Source organism: Bombus flavifrons, chromosome 6, assembly GCF_040668555.2.
Source record: "Bombus flavifrons isolate JBK064 chromosome 6, iyBomFlav1_principal, whole genome shotgun sequence".
Classification (NCBI taxonomy): domain Eukaryota; kingdom Metazoa; phylum Arthropoda; class Insecta; order Hymenoptera; family Apidae; genus Bombus; species Bombus flavifrons.
The window spans coordinates 812,356-831,530 of NC_138447.1; the positions used below are offsets into that span (position 1 = coordinate 812,356).

At 35.2% G+C, this 19,175-nt stretch overlaps 4 protein-coding genes across 5 annotated transcripts; 2 read left to right on the top strand and 2 right to left on the bottom strand.

Moving 5' to 3' along the window:
• Window positions 1-21: 21 nt before the first annotated feature.
• LOC138180576 (UPF0235 protein C15orf40 homolog) lies at window positions 22-1,248 on the bottom strand. The gene is made up of 4 exons (XM_069114575.1): window positions 1,108-1,248; window positions 573-663; window positions 366-493; window positions 22-299 (listed from the first exon to the last, which is right to left on the bottom strand). Exons 1-4 carry the CDS (start codon window positions 1,231-1,233, stop codon window positions 210-212), a joined length of 435 nt encoding a protein of 144 aa, XP_068970676.1. The 5' UTR covers window positions 1,234-1,248; the 3' UTR covers window positions 22-209.
• On the top strand, window positions 958-2,599 carry LOC138180574 (coiled-coil domain-containing protein 124). Of its 2 annotated transcripts, none has more exons than XM_069114572.1 (4): window positions 958-1,078; window positions 1,551-1,715; window positions 1,830-2,098; window positions 2,192-2,599. In XM_069114572.1, the coding sequence occupies exons 2-4, from the start codon at window positions 1,557-1,559 to the stop codon at window positions 2,388-2,390; spliced, it is 627 nt and encodes a 208-aa protein (XP_068970673.1). In that variant the 5' UTR covers window positions 958-1,078; window positions 1,551-1,556; the 3' UTR covers window positions 2,391-2,599. The 2 variants fall into 2 exon arrangements, with proteins under 2 accessions (XP_068970673.1, XP_068970674.1); XM_069114573.1 differs by lacking the exon at window positions 958-1,078 and adding an exon at window positions 1,244-1,376.
• LOC138180573 (uncharacterized) lies at window positions 2,476-13,136 on the bottom strand. The gene is made up of 4 exons (XM_069114570.1): window positions 12,447-13,136; window positions 7,180-10,237; window positions 3,627-4,008; window positions 2,476-3,184 (listed from the first exon to the last, which is right to left on the bottom strand). Exons 2-4 carry the CDS (start codon window positions 9,114-9,116, stop codon window positions 3,059-3,061), a joined length of 2,445 nt encoding a protein of 814 aa, XP_068970671.1. The 5' UTR covers window positions 9,117-10,237; window positions 12,447-13,136; the 3' UTR covers window positions 2,476-3,058.
• Window positions 13,137-13,143: 7 nt separating this feature from the next.
• On the top strand, window positions 13,144-18,860 carry LOC138180575 (uncharacterized). The gene is made up of 5 exons (XM_069114574.1): window positions 13,144-13,260; window positions 17,693-17,944; window positions 18,028-18,206; window positions 18,311-18,437; window positions 18,771-18,860. The coding sequence occupies exons 1-5, from the start codon at window positions 13,248-13,250 to the stop codon at window positions 18,782-18,784; spliced, it is 585 nt and encodes a 194-aa protein (XP_068970675.1). The 5' UTR covers window positions 13,144-13,247; the 3' UTR covers window positions 18,785-18,860.
• The last annotated feature ends 315 nt before the right edge of the window (window positions 18,861-19,175 follow it).

The window sequence follows — 19,175 nt, forward strand, 5'->3', positions numbered from 1 at the left end:
GGAATTACTTCTATGACGTAATAATTGTATAAAGTTACTTTTTTATTGTATAGATTAGTTGAATATGTTATATTGACGTGATTGCCATATTTATGTATAGTAAATATGACTTATCAAAATGAAAGGAGTGTAACATTATATGTATACATTAAAAAAGTAGTTGTTCTAACAAAAGATAGAAGTGCGTTAATAATTAATTGTTACTATTTTTAAGTTCCTATTTCTCCCTTTAATTTTTCTAGGACCTTTTCCATTGTGGTTCCAGATACTATTATCACCTTGTGTCGACTCTTTGAACCCTACAAAAGATGAAAATATAAATTAAAAAAAAATGGAGAGGCTTAATTAATAGATATTAAACTAACTCTATCTAACGATACGTCGGATTTTCTCATTCCCAATATGGAGGCTAGGTATTTCACGAGTTCTGTATTTGCTTCACCTTCAACCGGAGGTGCGGATATTGCGACGCCCACTGCATCCTCAGAAATATCTACAAAGCAATTTACACCTTCACATGTATCTGATATCCTATTTTAAATTTTGCTTTAAATATTGCAACATATTATCACCTGTTATATTATTATGTTTTGCGCCAGGTTTTGCTTGTATTTTTATAGTAACATTTCCATTTTTATCTAAACCTATGGGTCCCTTAGATTCCTACCAAAATTTATCTATCCGTTATGAATATGAACAAAGAGTATCGAACAATCAAACAACATAATATAATTTTAAGTTTTAAGTAGATGATTACCTAAAATGCTACGTAAAATATGATTGCGATCTTAATCACATATTGTATGTTATATATAATGAATGAATATATATATATATATATAGCGTCTCTATATCTTATTTTCTTTTTTATTTAAATAAAATATTCGAAAAGATTGATATTTTTTAGAGAATATCTAGTGAACTGCGAATGTAATGTTGCCATTCATGAATTCGCAAGCGACACCTAGTAGTATTAAATATAAGTTGGTGGTGTATCATAGAAAATGTCATGTTATTTTCTTAATAGGTGATCAAATCTCGATCACACGTTACATTTTAATTCTTGTAACCGGAATTGGTAAGTTACGATTTTTATTATTCACTGACCTCGTTAACTGTAGCTTTTTTACTTTTTCCAGTTTTCTTTGATCCCTGTTTCGACATTTCGCGAGTATTCGTAAAATATTGCAAAAGTTTCCTTCGTAGACACACACTTTCAAAGTAATACGTCATTTATGATTTGAAAATCACTCGAACCATATTTTAGATTTAGATGGCTATAGTTAAAGATGATGCCGATGATTCTTTAACCTCTTTATATCTTTAACTGAGCGATACATCTGCGCACGTGTAGCGGTACTGCCAACTAAACCATAGTGAGATACATGTTACCGCGAATTATTAAGCCAATTTAATTTTGCCGGTTTTTTGTTTGTGATAATATTTCAAATATTATGAATTACATGATAATTTCGCAATGAAATAAATAATACGAAAGCTTATTATCAGCGAATTTTCAATTCATGTTGTAATTACGATAAAATTTACAGGTTAATATGCCTAAAAAATTTGTCGGTGAAAATAGTAAAGCCGTCGCTGCCCGAGCCAGAAAGGCAGCAGCAAAAGAGGCTGAAAATACAAAGAAAGCTCTTGAAGCGGAAGAAAAAGCTTGGCAAGATGATGATAAACAGTTATTGAAAAAGAAACAAAAACAGGTATCTAAATAATACTTATTAAATTTTATTAGTTATACAATATTTATGTACTTAATAACTTTGCTTCCCATAATTTATTTATTAATTTTTAATATATTTTAAATTATTTCATAGGAAGAATCTGAAAGGAAACGTCAACAGCAATTAGAAAAGAAAGCAGAAGTGAAAGCTCTACTAGAAAAGGAAATGGCAAATATAAAAGTGGGTGGCAAACAGCCTGCATCTAAAGTAACTAGAGCAGAAATAGTAGCTGTAACGGAAAAGCGAAATCAAGCAGCAACTAAAAAAAGGGAAGAAGAAAAACCAATCGAAGAAAATTTGAATAGGTTGACGATAGAAGGTGAAACTGCTCATAGTATAGATGAGGCGTTATCTGTTTTAAGGTAAGACCAATTATTATATTAACATTTTAAATGAAAGCAATTATTTCATATTATATATATATCGAAAGTACATTGTTATTATTTGTTACACAGTACAAAAGAAGCCGAGGTTGATCGTCATCCAGAAAAACGCGTAAAAGCCGCGTATGCTAGTTTCGAAGAAAGAATGATGCCTATTGTTAAAGAGCAAAACCCTACTTTGAGGTTAAGTCAATTAAAACAAATATTAAAAAAGGAATGGATGAAATCTCCAGAAAACCCACTCAATCAAAAATTACTCTTAAACCGTTGATACGAAATGTAAACACGCATATGACTGATTAGATGATTCAGAGGAACACGTGGAATAAGACTCATAAATGTAATCATGAACGGAATCAAATATCTGTACACAATTTTATTGTAAACGAATAAGTTATACTCCGGTAGAATACATAAAATAACGCTGTATAAATCATCTTTGGTATAACTTATACGCTATTATATAGCCTCCACATTGCATTTTATAATTTCATTTACAAATACATCGTTAAATTGATAAATTCAAAGAGAACAACTTAATAATCGTGTACATGTTTTGACACAGTTACTCTGTAGACTTATACAACTTTACAAACATGGGTATCCGGCTATACGGCACTAGACGATAGTTTATAAAAAAATAATTATACAGAAAATTGGTTACTTCATTTCAATCTTATAAAATAGCATTCTATACAAACGAATTTTTACCAGCGTAAAATCTAAATTATGTACAATAGATCTTAATCTTTGTTTCGGTGTTTTTGCCGCGGCAAATTAAGCATAAGGCACTATAATTTCTTGTTGTTCTCTCTGTTTCATGTACAATGAGTGAAATACCCGTACAAAGAACTTGATATTTAAATATAATATTATTATATAGTTACTCGGTCCACAAATCGTCCTTTTTACAAAGACATTTTTTTGCCTATTTTATTGCTACCGTTTCTTGTTTTTCCACAAATCTATGAAACAATGTATCATGTGATTAACTTGCTTTGGGCAATCAGTCATGGGAGTATGACCAGCAGTTGGAATCGCTTCGAGAAAGGCTTTCATCATGGTCTAAAACATGAAACATAAGAATACAATTGATACTGAAAATGAAATGAAAATTATTTTCAAATTACCTAGATATCTTCTGAAAAAATTAAGAATTTGAAATATCTGCAGTTAAAAATAAATTAGAATTATATTTCAACGTTAATAAAACTACTGAAGAAAAAAATGTTTAGTGTGAATGATAATAGCAAATATTTTCACTATGCTCCATAATCATGAAAGAATCACATAAAGTATTACGTATTAAATAAAGTAATATGAATATATGCATAAGTAAGAATTTTTTTAACTGTTTTAAACTTACAAATTCATTAAAAGGATCTTCCAATATTTGATACAAGTCATTTGCTTACCTACGTATAAAATTTCATAAGAATTTACGCGTAATATATTTACATGATTCTTAGAATCTATCTGAGAAGAAGCTTGAGAAAGAGCAACGTACCCTCTCCATTTGGCATTCCTGCACGAGTGACACTTTGTTGTCCCTTAAACCATGTATGAGAAGCGTCGGCGTGCATATCCTTCTATGGAACACGTAGTCTCCTTCCGGCCAGACCATGCCGTCCAAAACGTATTTCATGTGCGAAGGCCATTGTTCTGGTGGCTCAGGGCCACAGTAAGGGTGTTGACGGCCCCTCGCGGAATATAATATATCTCTATGAAGGCCGCACATTAAAAACGGTGTCAGGATTGCTCTGAGGCAGCAGTGGCCGGCGCTTTCGGTACTGGGTGCTGCTAAAGCTGTTGGACCACCTCCGGATATCAGGACTAGCTGATGGATACTACTGTCGTACTTGCAAGCCAAGGCAGCTGCAAAACTGCATCTGCAATCAATAGAAAATGACACAATCGTTTTATCATTGCACGTGTGCAATATTTTCTTTGGTTTGAACTCCTATTAATCGAATTTCCTTGAAACTAAAGTTTGAAACTTGCTATTTGAAGTTGAATCTTCTATAGTTATTTAAAATGAGGTTACTGACGATGATGACAATATATGTATCAAGATCGATAAAGTCTCGTAAAATGAAAATAAAAAAATAAAGAAGAAAACCAACATGATATATTAGTTGCTTGTTTCATTCAGATGGGACAGGACTTGAACTCCGCCGAATGTTTTTGTGTGGTTCTTAATACCTTTTCAAAAGTCTCATTAACGTAATGTTCCTTCCTAACATAATTCATACCGCGTGGACGCAACGCGTTTATTGCTGTCTTAACTCATTGCCGTAATCTGTGTAGGATACAAATGTTAATTTTTCTAACTAAATCGGCGAACGGGTATTGAACCGTACTTGGTTCGTAGACATAGCCAGCGGCCTACATGTCATGTTGCAATGTCGTGTGAAGGATTAATACAACTTGCCTCTTTATTACGGCACTGTTCCGTGTAGGTCGTGATTGCCAGTCGAGTGATCGTATTCATTAGCAATTTACATAATAAAAAAAAAATTGAGAAATTCTCGTAGGATATCGTCAAACCGATTAGGAAGCCATGTCTTTTTTTTCTTATATACTTTAATAACCGCACTCATGAAGCAACATATAACTATAACACACATAGTAATGATAAATATCCCGATTAAAGCGATATTTTCCACTTATCCGCGTATCAGGGGAATATCATTAGAAAAAAACGTGATGAACAAAATCATCTACACGCACTCCTAATACGAACCATTTTGCAGATATACGAGTAATGCGCAGATAAAATTTACTCGATATACCCACTCTTGTATATATTGCAACCCTTCTCCTCTTCTTTCATTCTCTCTCTCTCTCTCTCTCTCTCTCTCTCTCTCTTCCTTTCTTTCTCCTTAGTCGGAATCGAAGCGTGGATGACAATCCTCTAGCTTCAAAAACGAATCGATACGGATCATGATGTGTGCAACAACGACCTTGCAATCGGTCTTTGCAATCCGAATGATATTGTACCACGTTGTCTAATCGAATACTTTGACACACGTTAATGTTAATTCGAGTGTTATCGCTAAACGAAAGCTTGTTGGATAAGATTGAAATTAATTAGCGCGCTATAGCGTCAAAAATTAACTTCGAGATACACAGATAAAGCTTAACTGAATTTCTAATTTGTTGCATGCTAGCATGGATCAACACATTCCGCACAAGACGAAAATAACGAGTCTTTGTATATGTTCTACTTTAGTAGAAAGGTACAGGAATTGATTTATGTTTGCAAACAAGATAAAGGGTTTACATCTGTTACGTATGCAGATTAAACACGTATAATGATACATAATATTATAAGTAGTACGTTCCACGTTTCATGGCACATGTATCATAAATTAATCTACGCACGCAACATTGTATGTAGTTACTATGTATTCCAGCAACTTTCCATCACTGAGAAATGCACTTGCGCATTACAAAAATACAAGATTAGTGGTAAGGCGAAGAGCTCACTTTATACCATTCTTGGTCTAATTACGTTCCAATGTATATGCGCCTAATTGATGCAAACGCAAGCGTTTGATACAATTTCACGAATAGATAGGAATAAAATTTGCATAGAAACGGTCGTGTTAATCTTTAGTAATAATTTAATCTATATACTATATACGCTCCTTTTAACGAGCACATGAAATTAAAAAATATATTTATCGATGCTATATAATGATTTGATAGATTTAAAGGAAATAAAAAATATATACTTCCTCATAAAGGGAAAAAGTCGGATCTCCTGAACAAGTGGAAAATAGTTCTATGAACCTAATAATTTTATTTTATTATTTTCTATCTATAAATACATCAAACGTATCGTCGATTAATAACGAAAAACAGAGAGAAAGTTACTAATCGAAAAATACAATCCTAATCCTTCGACATCCTTAGCGAGTTATTTAATCCAAAGCAAAAACATGCGCATTTTACACCTAATAGAATTTCACTTTTCTCTTCGTATTTCTATCTCTTTCATTAACTTAGTTATGTATATTGTATATACATTCCGATACAATTTTCCCGGAAGAAGGTCGAACAGTAAAAAAAGCGTTTAAACATTACGATATGGAGGAATAGGACAAGAACTAGCTAGAACGTACATTCACAACCGGCATAAAAATGAATCGATCATCCCGACGAATTTGAAGAACTTGAGACACGCGGATTAAACGCCTATTAGCCACTTCGTCAGTTAAACGCGTACAGCTGACTAGATTGCTTGGACGCGCAACGATACGAACGTCAAGAAATTTGTAATCATCAGATATCCGGTAAGACACTGTCTCGCGTGTATCCAGCGATTACGATACACCAGATGCTTTTACATAGTTAAAGACAAGTTACGCGATTACAACCAAGTTTCTATTAGTTACTATTATAAAATTATTTAATAGTAATGAATAGAGTACGAATGTTTATGCAAATTCAGACTTTTTTAAAATACAACTAAGGGGATCGAACCTAATACGCTACCATAGAGCAGAACGTCCATCACCACAGACCCTACGTTTTGTTTTTTTTGTGACTAATTGAAATTTCCTGAACGTGTTGTGAAATTGAGGAATGTAAAATTGGGAAAAGATTCTAACAAAGCATCAGATAATCTACCGAGTGATAACGCGAATATAAAATCTTCTAACTATTGTAATAAGATCAAGTAACGCTAAATGAAAAATTAATCGGCAACATTTTAGTTAGGCACTATAAATTTTTGTTATCAAAGTGATAATTATGCTATTTAAAGATGTATCAAAGACACTATCGATGATTTCGACCGTGAAATTGATCTCATTCGTAACACGCGAATGCACGCGACAATTGTCTGCTATTCAAGGATGTGTGTGAAATTTCACTGTATACCGACTGAGAACATTATTTGTCTGATAGTTTCAATTGAACGAAATTTAAAACGAACCTTTGCTGTAATTAAGAGATATTTATATGGGCTGGTATCTTGTAAATCTTTGTGAATTTTGCGTGAAGTTGAATGATAAAATCCGAAAATAAAAAGGAAATAAAAGAGAAATAATTACCCATAATTATGCGCTACCAGGACGCATTTCTGACCAGGCTTGAAAGCGTAGTGACACAGTATAGTATCTAAATCCTTGAGTAGCTTGCTAAAATGGTAATCTCTGGACCGTCCAGGTGCCGAGCTCATTCCGTGTCCCAGCATATCCGGCGCGATACAAGGATAACCCAAAGCGGAGAAATATCGAAGCTGGTGTTCGAAGATCTCCGCTGACGATCCGAAACCATGAAGAAACACGATCATTGGCTTCCGATTTTTTCGAAACGTAACTAAATCTCGAGGATTTTCCTTATAATCGATCGAGATGGTATTTTCCTCGATGTTGGGCCACGTCTTTCTGTAATCCTCGAGTTCGATGGACGCAGCGGCGGCTTCCTTCTTCATCTCGAACGTGCCCATTTTTTCGTTCCAACTGCTCTTTCCCAAAGAACACCGATCAGAATCGTAGTCGTGCGGGTTCGTGGTGAACTTTTCTCGCAGATTAGCAATCGCGTTACCCTTTTTGGCCCTGAAGGACGACTCGTTGCCGCTGTCCTTGAATTCCAGCCGCAGTTTCTCGAAACTGGGCTCGTTAACAGTTTCCTCTAGCTCCTTCAGATCCACCGCGGGTATGCCACTCTCGAGATTATCCGTCGAGATATCGATTCCTCGAGCGGTTTGAACGCTCGAATCCTGCGGCTCGCTCCTTTCCGCATCATTCTTCCCGGTGACCTCCGATCTCTCGGTGCTTCGATCGTTGCTCAGCTGCTCGCCACTTCTCGGAAACACCATCTCCTCGTCCATTCTCTTTGTCGGCTGGCCCTGAGCATCGTTCTCCTGGCCACCTGTACTCAAGTCTTCCCAACTGTTCCTCAAAGCCGTTCTACCGAGCTTCTCGTCGATGATCTTCAACAAGGATTGCTCCAGGCTCGGCTCCTGATCCGGTTGGAACTCGATCGTTTCAACGCTGTTTATCCCGGAATCAATACAATCCAGTTGCTCCAGAGTAACTTCCGTGTCGATCGATCGTCCTAGGTAGAAATCCAACGAGTCGGGATCGTTCGTCGAGCCGATGAAGCCGCGGTTTACATAGCCGTCGTTGCTGTCGCTTTCACGTCGCTCCGATTCTTTTTCGTTCTTTTCGATCCTTTCCGGATGAAACGAGAAACTGATGTCGTTGAACGATTCCTCGGTGTCGTAGGATTCCTCGTTTGTTGGTTTCCTTTTGTTCAACTTCTCTTTATCGTGATTCGATCGTTGTGACGCGGAACAATCGTTTCTCTTTTTAGAGCTTCTTACATCCTTGATAAGAGTGTCCTTCGTGCCTGCGACGTACTTCACCGTGTCGTCCAATATCTCTTCGAGGAGCACGTTGATGTACTTCTCTAGATCCTTCACGATTCTACTTTTGATCGTTTGCTCGTCCACCTGTTGATCGGTTGTATCAGAGGTATCTTTGTCGATTATGTTCATCCTGCCGATACTCTTATCCTCTGTTTTAGCTGGTTCGTCTTCGGCTTCAGAAACTTGAAATTTCTGCAAATTTACCGACACCTTATGTTCGAGTTCCTCGATTGCGCGTTCGTTTTCCTCCGCTTCGCAGAGGCTCGTCCTAATCCTGTTCAATTCGGCGGAGATGATTTGTTCTTCGGCAGTACTTACTCGTTTCGATTGTCGAAAAGAGCATCTGCAGTTACTGGGTGAGTGAGGTCTTCTGGACCAACGGGTGAAGAAATTGTCAGCGATGGATTCAGGCCTCTCGTTTGTGTTATCGTAATACCAGCCACTTTTTAAGGTTGGCTTCAGAATCCTTAAGGTTCGCCGTGATTCGACAATAAAGAAGTCACAGTCGGGAAGTTCTACTTTACCTGGACCCACTCGATTTCTGTTTCTCCAATATTCGAAGAACTTTGTGTACCAAGGAGTTACCGATACTGTATCTTCTCCCTCTGTAGTCATGTTTTCAACGAAAATTCACTACTTTTTGCGATCATAAAGATTGCTTGAGTATTTTCCAACAATGAGATGTTATAAAATTCTTTGTCACGCAATGTTTAGGAACTGTTATAACGTTATAAATTGACTAATCTTCGTTAATAGTCGAAAAATTTACTAAGGATCTTGTTCCCGGAATCGAGTTCCGGTGTTAGCCTTCTGTTTAACGCGTTGTAAACTCCTTGCTTTGTTGTTCGCAGTACAAATTTGCTGCCTCACAGTGCTGTTTTTCTCCTTTGTGAATGGAGACGAGCTCTAATCGTTCAATATCACGATAACGAAGTCACAATTCGCTGCGATGTTAAGTATTCTTACTTTCCGTGACCCAAAATAGCAATTTACTCTATTTATGATTTTTTTTTTTACAAATAATATAATCAAATTCTGTAACTCATAATTTCTCCAAAAATTCTTTACAATTCTTCTCATTTATAAATTTTCGTATGATTCGGTGGATACTTCCAACATCACGATATAATTTATAGATGATATTTCCGTTTTTTCTCCTTTATAAAATAAGATTTTTATTAAACCAATAAGGCTCTGTCTTTTTACACAATGTTAGTTTTCATGTAACGGTAAATCGTCAAAAATGTGGGATGATTGCGTGTTTGATATGCGTATTTATAAGTACCTAATATTTATAAATATCCGTATACTACCTTTCCTGGATGCAATTATGCCTATGCATCAGCGTATACTCGTTGGAAACTGAATTCTTACTTATAGAGTCCACAGGCTTTCTAAATCGGCTCTGTTCTGCGTCTTTCCTCGCCTGTCTCCGATATCGAGTTCCGTCGTTTTTTTATCCTTTTAAATATTCCTCTCGTGACTTGTTCGTCACTTCTAACGAATCTCTTCGATTTTTTCTCCTAGCTCGATCGTTCCATCGAGTTGCGTGCCCGTAGCCTTGCAACACTTTTCCTGCAATTTTTGCAACCGTTGCTCGATCAAATACGATTTCCCCACGAAAAACGAAAGTAACATTTCTCGCGGCTTCTTGTGTTAAACAGTTTACGGCTCGCTGATTTGCCGATGATCGTTCCAACGTGGAAACAGCTAATTGCTGTATCTAGTGTTTCGACCTGTGAATAACAAGTTTAATTAGATGACCAATGACCAAATACCATATTGCTATTACTAATGCATATTGCATATCATACGATATCAGAATTTTAATGAACGATTAAAACACCGATCGATAAGTAAATGTAATTTGCAATTAAGGAAAGTGTTGAGTGTTTCGATGTGAGGAGATCTGTATCCTGATATAAAAATATTTATAGAAGATTTCTCTTTTATTTTATTTTATGTATTTCCTTGGAAGGCAATTGTGACGTTAACTACATAGATAATATAATTAAAACGGTATGCATCTTCGATTGATTTTTAGACTACTAATTATATAAGAGGAGGACTTGGAAGGGGAAATATTGGATTCGGATCATTAATCGGAAAGATCGCAATTTGATTTGATACAGTTACGTGTTCTTAGACCACTGATCTGACTGTGTGAATTCCAAAACGAATCTGGTAAAGCGATAAGACTAAAATTTTTATAAAACAACTCACAGAAGTATTAATGATAAATCTGCTATCTTCTAACTTTCTTGACTAAAAAATTTTGTAATATTGCAAGATAGGAACCAAGAACAGAAAGTAAGCTACAGCAAACATTCTCCAATAATTGTTCCATGCTATTTTTTGGAAAGTCGAATAAACGCTTTTATTATTTCATTCGTTACATTTAGTTTGTGTTATAAAACGTTTAACAAATGTTTGTAACTTCGTCCGCAATTTTTACATAATGGACTTCTTTATATATTCAGTCTGACTATGAGATATAAATATTCATACTCTAAAAAATAAACAACGTCAAACGCTTATTTAAACTGCTTACGTTGATTATTTGCAAACTTGTTAGTAACTGCTACATCGATTGACAGTTTTCAATAACACGTTTTTTAAGTACCGTTTTCCGTTTTTCTTATTCTATGGGCGATTATTATGGGCGATTCTTCTCTCGAGCAGAACAATTACAGAGCTCATCACCCCGATCTGCAAACGATGAGCCAATTCTTACATCACATTTTAATGTCATTTCGCATAATAAATGCACGAATGACGAATGTGTATATGAAGTGATAGCAAAATAACAGAATGTATACTCCGAAGGATAATTCTCATTATATGCCATACAGGAGTCGTGCATAATATATATCGCGTAGTTTCAATGTACCGATATACAAATAACGGATAACGAGAGAATAGTTGGGCTCGTCCGTTCTCTCAAGTTTTTGCGCGGTGTGCGAGGTATGATATATGATGCATAGTGTGAAGTAAGGCGTAAAAACTAGAAAACTATGTGGTGGTATAGTGATATCTACAGAGTGATCGATTTGAAACAAAATAATTGCTTTATATCGCTTTATAGTTAAAAATTTGAAGAGAAGGATGTGGTAAAAATAATTTTGAAGCTTGAGATTTTTTAAAAGATCTACCGTTTTCTAGAATATTCGATTTTTATTCCCTGCAAGCTTAAGAAAGATAAAATGTACGTATAATTTCAGTTATGCTTCTGTCATAAAACTGATGTCGGAATCTATTTTTCATATTTCCCGCGCAACACGATCCAGTTTAAAACCGCACAGGTTTGATATATTTATGATACCGTGCGATGTATTGTGTCACAATGAAACATCAGATACTCCTTTTTATCAGAATCCATACAAATTAGATGATAGAAAGTACTATACGTGTGCTTCCTAATTATTCCTATATCAGGAGTGAGAGTATACTTCGATGCTTTATACCCATTATCCTTGATATAATTACGTCTACGTTCCACATCCATTATGCAGGTTATTCGAATAGATCAACTCTCAGTATATACAGCGTTACTCATCGAACTATGGCTGTTAAATTATTCAGTGTTCAGAACGATTTTCCCGAATGTAACCGAACATACGTACGCGCATCTAAATAAGATAAATTTTAACTTAAATAAAAGAAGCAAAATAGAAGTGACATTACGAAATAATAGTTACGAATACTACACATCACTGACAACTATACAACGTTAATCGTAATAAATAAAACTCAGTTTCTTGTTTCGTGTTAGCTTGATAATAACACTCTGCTTATGTGGAATTTTCCAGTGGGCAAAAGGAATGTTGCATACATTGAAACTATGAAACGCGTACGCTGTCAAATCGTTCGTTTGCATTCGTTTAACACAGAGTATGATACTCGTTTAACGCTGGAGTTGTGGCGAACGTTCATTATTATACTTGCCCTTTGAACTTTGACTGCCGACCGGTTCATTTCCCCGCGGTGGATACGCACGATAGGTAGCACACGTCGACGAAGTGTGGTTTAAAATTGACTGCAAGCTCTTCCCATCCCTCGATACTGAAAGACCACTTGTTGCTCGGTTTCGCCAGTGATTCGCACTTGCGAGGTCACAAGTTATCGTTGACAAGTCCGGAAATCGTCTTTAACACAAAATACGCGCAACAATCGGTACACACTGCTCCTCTTCATCAAATCTCTAAACGCACGCATTAAACGTCAATTGACACTTCTCGGCGCGCAGACTGTTCTTGCAGGAAAAAATCGGGCATGAAGAAGGCGATCCGCGAGGGGCCACTTTCACGAGACACGAGAGCCGCCCGACGGGGGTACACATTGAGAATTTATGTTCACTGGCTCGGTTTTTACGGCCGATTATCCACGAGAAAAGAGTTTTTCGACACGCACGGTCGCGTGTCAGCATCCACGATGGTTCTTGGTGATGATCGGAACATTCGCGAGGAGATCGCGTTACCACGACCGAGGGCAGAATGATGGCGATCGTCCAAGTACACCGTGTCGCAGAGCCGCGTTAACTGTACGCACGCCGAGGTAGCGCGCATTTTCGTGGGCGTGGAGCGGTGAATTAAAACGGGAAAATTAAGGACGATTGACACTGAACCGCCGCACATCAGGTCACGGCGGCCATTGCGCGTCCCGAGGCACACGCACGCCGCCGCTCACACGAGACAGCGCCACCCCACTTCGCACGCTTCTCTACACGGTGTCCCACCAGTTTCCTCCATGCTTTTCAAAAGTATGCATTTCACCTACTTTACGTAAGCATTCCTCCTTTATTTCACTAATAATAAATGTAACGTTTTACAGAAATTTATAGACTATTGTCTTTATTTTCCATAACAGATTCGATAAAGCGTCCGACTTTACCGTTCGCAATTGAAATCCTAGGTTAAGAGAAATGGCGGGATAAAGGTAATATGTACGTATTTAGTAATTATATGTATATTTACAGAGTTGATACGTATAATTATCAATAGCAAAGGATTATAATATTAATTACGATTAGATACATAGCGTGAATAATATTTTCAAAAAGTTGCATGGAGTTTTCTCAAGATTCTCAGAAACCATTTTTATATGCACAAATGCTACTGGCTTCGCATAGTGTAAAAATTTCGTTTTGCAATCTTCTTCGTTAACATAGTAATGTACATAAGACAAGTAATTGTAATTCTAAGACACCCGGTATTTAGCTGGTCCGGTAAGAATCCATTGCGTTGAAAGCGCAGCGTGTTGTTCGCTACCACAGTGCCCGTTACTTTTCTGCTGTGCTCACGTCATAGGAACTGAGACTCGAACCCCTTCCACTTTCCACCATCAGTTTTGGAACCATAGTTCCATTAGTTATCAATACATATATCCTTCATCTTTTTACTGAAATCCGAATCGAAATGAAGAAACTAAGAAATTTATTACTAAATATGTACTCTTTGGTAGATTAGTTGTTTTATCTTAACAATTTTTAAAGCATATATTGCGCTCCATGTAGTATTGCGCATATAGTATTCGAAAAAAAGGTATTACTCGATATAGCCATGACGCTATAATTTTTCGTGGAAATAAAATTTATGCTACACAGTAATTGTAGTAAAATGAGAAAACGCAATGCACACATCGAAAACAATAAAACCTTAGTTCCAGTAGAAAATATGATAATAATATGAAATATAAAATTTCATGTTTTCGTAGAATTCTCCTCTTCTGCATTACTTTTAGGAAAGTCTCAGTCAAATTTTATTCAATTTATCGTGAAATTGAATTAATGAGTAAATTTAAATTGATAAATATATCATATAATCGATATTTTTCCATTAAACGCGTAGTCAAATATATAAAAGTGTTATTGGGTGAAACTAAACGTTGCCCAAGTTGTTCTCTTATAATTAAGCGTTTATAGATATAAAAATTGCATAGCAGTAGGGATGAAGTCATTGATCGTGTTAAGTTTCGTTGGGTTTCTTCGTTTTAAAAAATTCGTGAAATGTTCCTGAAACGTGCGCTGAAATCTTACACATTAAAAACAAAAATCCGATGCTTAAAGTAAGGCTACTCAAAGTTGAATATAGAATATCGGCACGTATAACGATGTGCTTCCGGTGATCGAACGGTACTAAGAAAATGAGGTTAAACATTATTGGTAATGTTAAACTTTTCAGGTCACAATAAACGGTCCATATACGTTATAGGTATATATTAGTTCCACATTATATCGATATCATATTTCGGTAGATATTCCATGAAATCAGTAACTACATTTTTACATAGATTAAAAAAAGTACTAATTGTGAAAATTTTATTTTCAAAATATGTAGTACCATAGAGATTGTGTGCTTAGAAATTAAATCAAACAGATGTACTATCGGTTCGTTAGTTTCTAGTTGTTTCTATATTTTGTTTTTGTACTTTCTTCATTCTTGTTAATCGCACATTGACTTATGACAAAATGTCAATAATTCCCGCGTTTACGATAAAATCGTATGTTCGATTAGGAAAAGCGTACATTATTATTCTCATCGCCATCTTTGTACCGTATGATCGACGATTAAAATTATTTTCAGTGTCTGCAGTACGGGACCGTGACCTAAATTATTGCAAGCGCTAATACATATTTTTTGCATTAGATGATAATAATTGCAAAATTCATTCTACTTTTTTTTCATTAAACGATTCTTGCGACATTTGTGGATACCACTCGCTAGAGAAATCTTCACGATGCATTCATTAGGTTAGAGATCACCCTTTGTAGTCTAATAACCATTTTAATCATGTCTATAGAAACGTGAATGGTTCTGATAAATAATTAACGTATTAATTGAATGCAGTGTAAACTGAAAATTTTTTTACCTTATTATCTAGCATGGATTCACAAAAAAGCAATGCTTTCTTCAAGATATTTGGTACAATGCTTTATAGGTACCGATAATTCACATGAATAAAAGAAACGATAACATATATAAAAGCGTTACAAGATCTGACAAATGTGTCAATGGCCTACCACAATATGTAGTACGAACCTAGGTAGGTACTGTGAAAAAGAAACACAAGTACCACATACCAGTCTGTGATTTACGGTCTGTAAATTTCATGCGCATTGGTAGAAATGTAACATACAACGCGATTTTTATAAAAGTGATGAAAAACAGAAGTATCTTTCCAATTTTAACAAAATATATATAAGTTTACACTTCTATTGTGTGCATATAATTATTAATTTGAATTTAGGTAAAAGCGACACTTAATAATGTAGTAGGTCTCATTGTCAGTGGAAATTGAAAACGATTAAAACTATCGGTCCTGCCTCTTTTATCAGACTTTGAGAAAAAAAGAATAAGTTCAATATCACCCGATCCATGTACTAATACTGTTTATAACATTCTACAAAGCGTATCTATATCCACACTTATTCCGTAATATATGCATAGTTAACCCTCTTACTTACAATTTCTGCACGTTATCACACAAATATTTACTATCTACGAACGTTATGCAAAACGTGTTATTATCACATCTTGCACCGTTAGGTATCTGTGACAAAGAAATTCCTTTCGTTGCTCGCTCGAAAATCATATCAGGAGTAAATAGGAGGTTGTTATCAAATGTTTGCCGTTTCCACCATATTTATGCAATTATGCGTATAAAGTATAATCACATATCGTGCACCTCCCTAGCAAGAATGAACAGATTGGCGCTTATGACATTACTTTCTAATTCGCATTCTAAGAAATAATCGCATCTGATTTCGAATCGATTATGAACCATAAGCCGGTAATGAAGAACGGTGGGATAAAACATTATAGTCCGTTAAATTTCAGTTTAAAAAGTGATGCCAAGCATTTCCAACTTTCTTTCAGCTAAGTTCTATTCTGTGAAGGGTTTTTAAAGTTTAATCTTGCAGGAGAAATTTCCTTCATTATTTTGCGTGGTCGAAAAAATTTGGAAATACAGTTATTATAATAAAAAAAAATAGATGTGTAAATATAAAAAAAATAACGTAATAAATCTGAAAATATTATATATTTATAATTTTTTATTAAAGATTAACGAGAATACGGAGAAAAAACTATTTCTGAAGTGACCAAGCTTTGTGTTTGATTCGTGCGCGTCTCCGGTGAAGCAGAGAAGTGATTTCAGCGGGGCGATGCACGATAAGCAGTGCAAATTTGTCATGACGGTAGAACCGTGGTGAAAAATTTACGCGTTAAAATATTAGCTTGGGGCTAAGAGCACGACGCCGTCCTTTTTTCGGCGCAAAAATCTATGTCTCTAATGGAGGGGTTAGGTACGGTGTTGGAGGTCGTTTACCTAACAGCAAGTAATATGAGTATAAAAGGACGGTCGAGTTGTGGCAGACGACTATTTCGTTAAAATACCTCAGGATGCAGCCGCGAACATTCTGCTTTATTGCCGTTTTCGTTGGTTACACCGTGTTTGTGTACTCCGCCCTCGGTACACCGGTCGCGGTCACAGAGGCAGCCACGTCGGAAGAACAAAAGATTCTCCTCGATTGTCAGCACTCGGATTACAGAACCTACATAAAATGCCTGCGGAGGCAAAAGAGACATCACCCCGTACATGGGGATTTCGGTTAGATCAGACGACTTTTCTATGGGGCGATAAAAGTGATCAAATTGATTGATGGTTGATGAAAATGGAATTTAGTTGTATCGATAGTTGATTATAAAACAGAGATGCCGATATCTGTTTATTTCTTTTTTACGTTTCATCTTCTTCTTTATTTGGTATCTTTGTTAATAAAGGGAGAGCTTAAAAAATAGTGACTCTTATTGGTTACAAATATTAATTTTGTGTCAAGTCCTGATTCTTATTTGCTTGAAAATATGTTCTTTAATCATGTAAAAATGCAAGTGCAAAAAATAATCTTTATTCTAAAGAAAGGTAGTAACGTTTTAATGTGTGCTTTGTGAAATAAGACAAACCTTTCTAATTTGAGATTTAAATAAATGAGATTGAGCGAGGGGAAGTTAGCTTTGTCAAATCTAAGTTTTCAACTTTTGTGCTGTGTACAGTATAGACTGAAGTATTTTTCCTTCGTCATATAAATACTAACAATATGATATTCTGTCTATATTTTTCTTTCCTATTCTTCTTATTCAGAATTTTTGCCAAATTATTTCAAATCAATAAATATTATTATGAATTTTATCAAGATCATAATTGTTTGGAGTCGTGCGTGAAGAAATGCCAGACAGAACGCGTGACAGATTCATGTGAAAAGAAATGTGGTCACTGTTTGAAGAAAACAAAGCATAAACTTCAAATAATCACAGAATACGAAAACGAGTGCGTTTCTGGAAATTGCAACGAAACTAGTAAAAACAACAATCATTCAGGAAATACTAACTTCACCACAAATATCGAAATCCATAACGTTATTGGCAATGGAAGTGGAACGTGTTGTCGTAAGTAAACGATCGTTTTGTTAAATGTCTAAGTTTAAAGATGAAATTCTTATGTTATTACTATGAGTACTTTGTTTAATTAGCTACGTGTCGACCACCAGTTCCGTGTGGTTATGAGCCCCCGTGTCCTCCACACATATGTCCTCCGTATTGGAATCCTCCTCGACCTTATCCGCAGATTACAGCACAGCCTTCTATAGGATTAGTCTTTCTACTAACGTTTGGATGTCAATATACTAATCAATGGCCTTGCACCGATCAAGTAAGCCTGGTTTAAATATCGTAATTTTATAGCCATGACGCATATTCCATCAGAACAAATGTGTTAAAAATTCATTTTAATGTTACTTTTATTTTTTTTTGCAGTATATAAGAAATCCAATAGGACCGATTGATTGTTCAGGTTGTTTATATCCACAGATGCAGATTAGGTGCGACGTGTCTTGTTATAATATACCGACACACAAACAGTATGGCGGTGGTGGCATAAGTGGTGAGTTCGATAGATAACGCAATGTGTAATATTATCATTCCTGATAGGATCAATTACAATTATCAATTTACAAAAATATCGTTCTAAATAAATTTTAAATTAATGTATGGTGTTTTTCTGTAACTTTCACTGCTCGGGAAAAAATGAAAAACGTTTTTGTAGCATTTAAATATCACAACTGTGAAAAAACGATAGATACGAAATGAACAGGAAAATAGCATTGTTAACAAAAAATTAACTTTTTAGATATTGTATAATATTAAAACTAGAAAGTTTATGAATTAATTTTTGGGGAACACATATAGTGGTTATAATAAATATTTTTATTTTCAGGTACCCTCGGATAATAAGCATAAAAACTTCAATAGTATGTTATTACGGAGCTATAACAGTTATAAAAATAGAAACATAGAAACCAAAATATAATACTTATAAATATATAATAAATATAAATAAAATATAATTACATTAATTTATGGTTTCTGTACTTTAATTTAGACATAACAATAAATAAAGAATTTCTTAGTTAAAACTGTCTGATTTAATTGAGCCTATGAAAGGAGAATATCCTTGGATATGTGGTATACATAATAAAATTATGTGTTAAATTACACTATAGAAAAGAATCTTAATTTTTTATAAGAATTTATTAATATTTCTATAAAATTGTATTCAAAAGATGTTAGGAGTTTAAAAAGTCCTATCCACACACACATCACTTATCGTCATCGCTTCGCG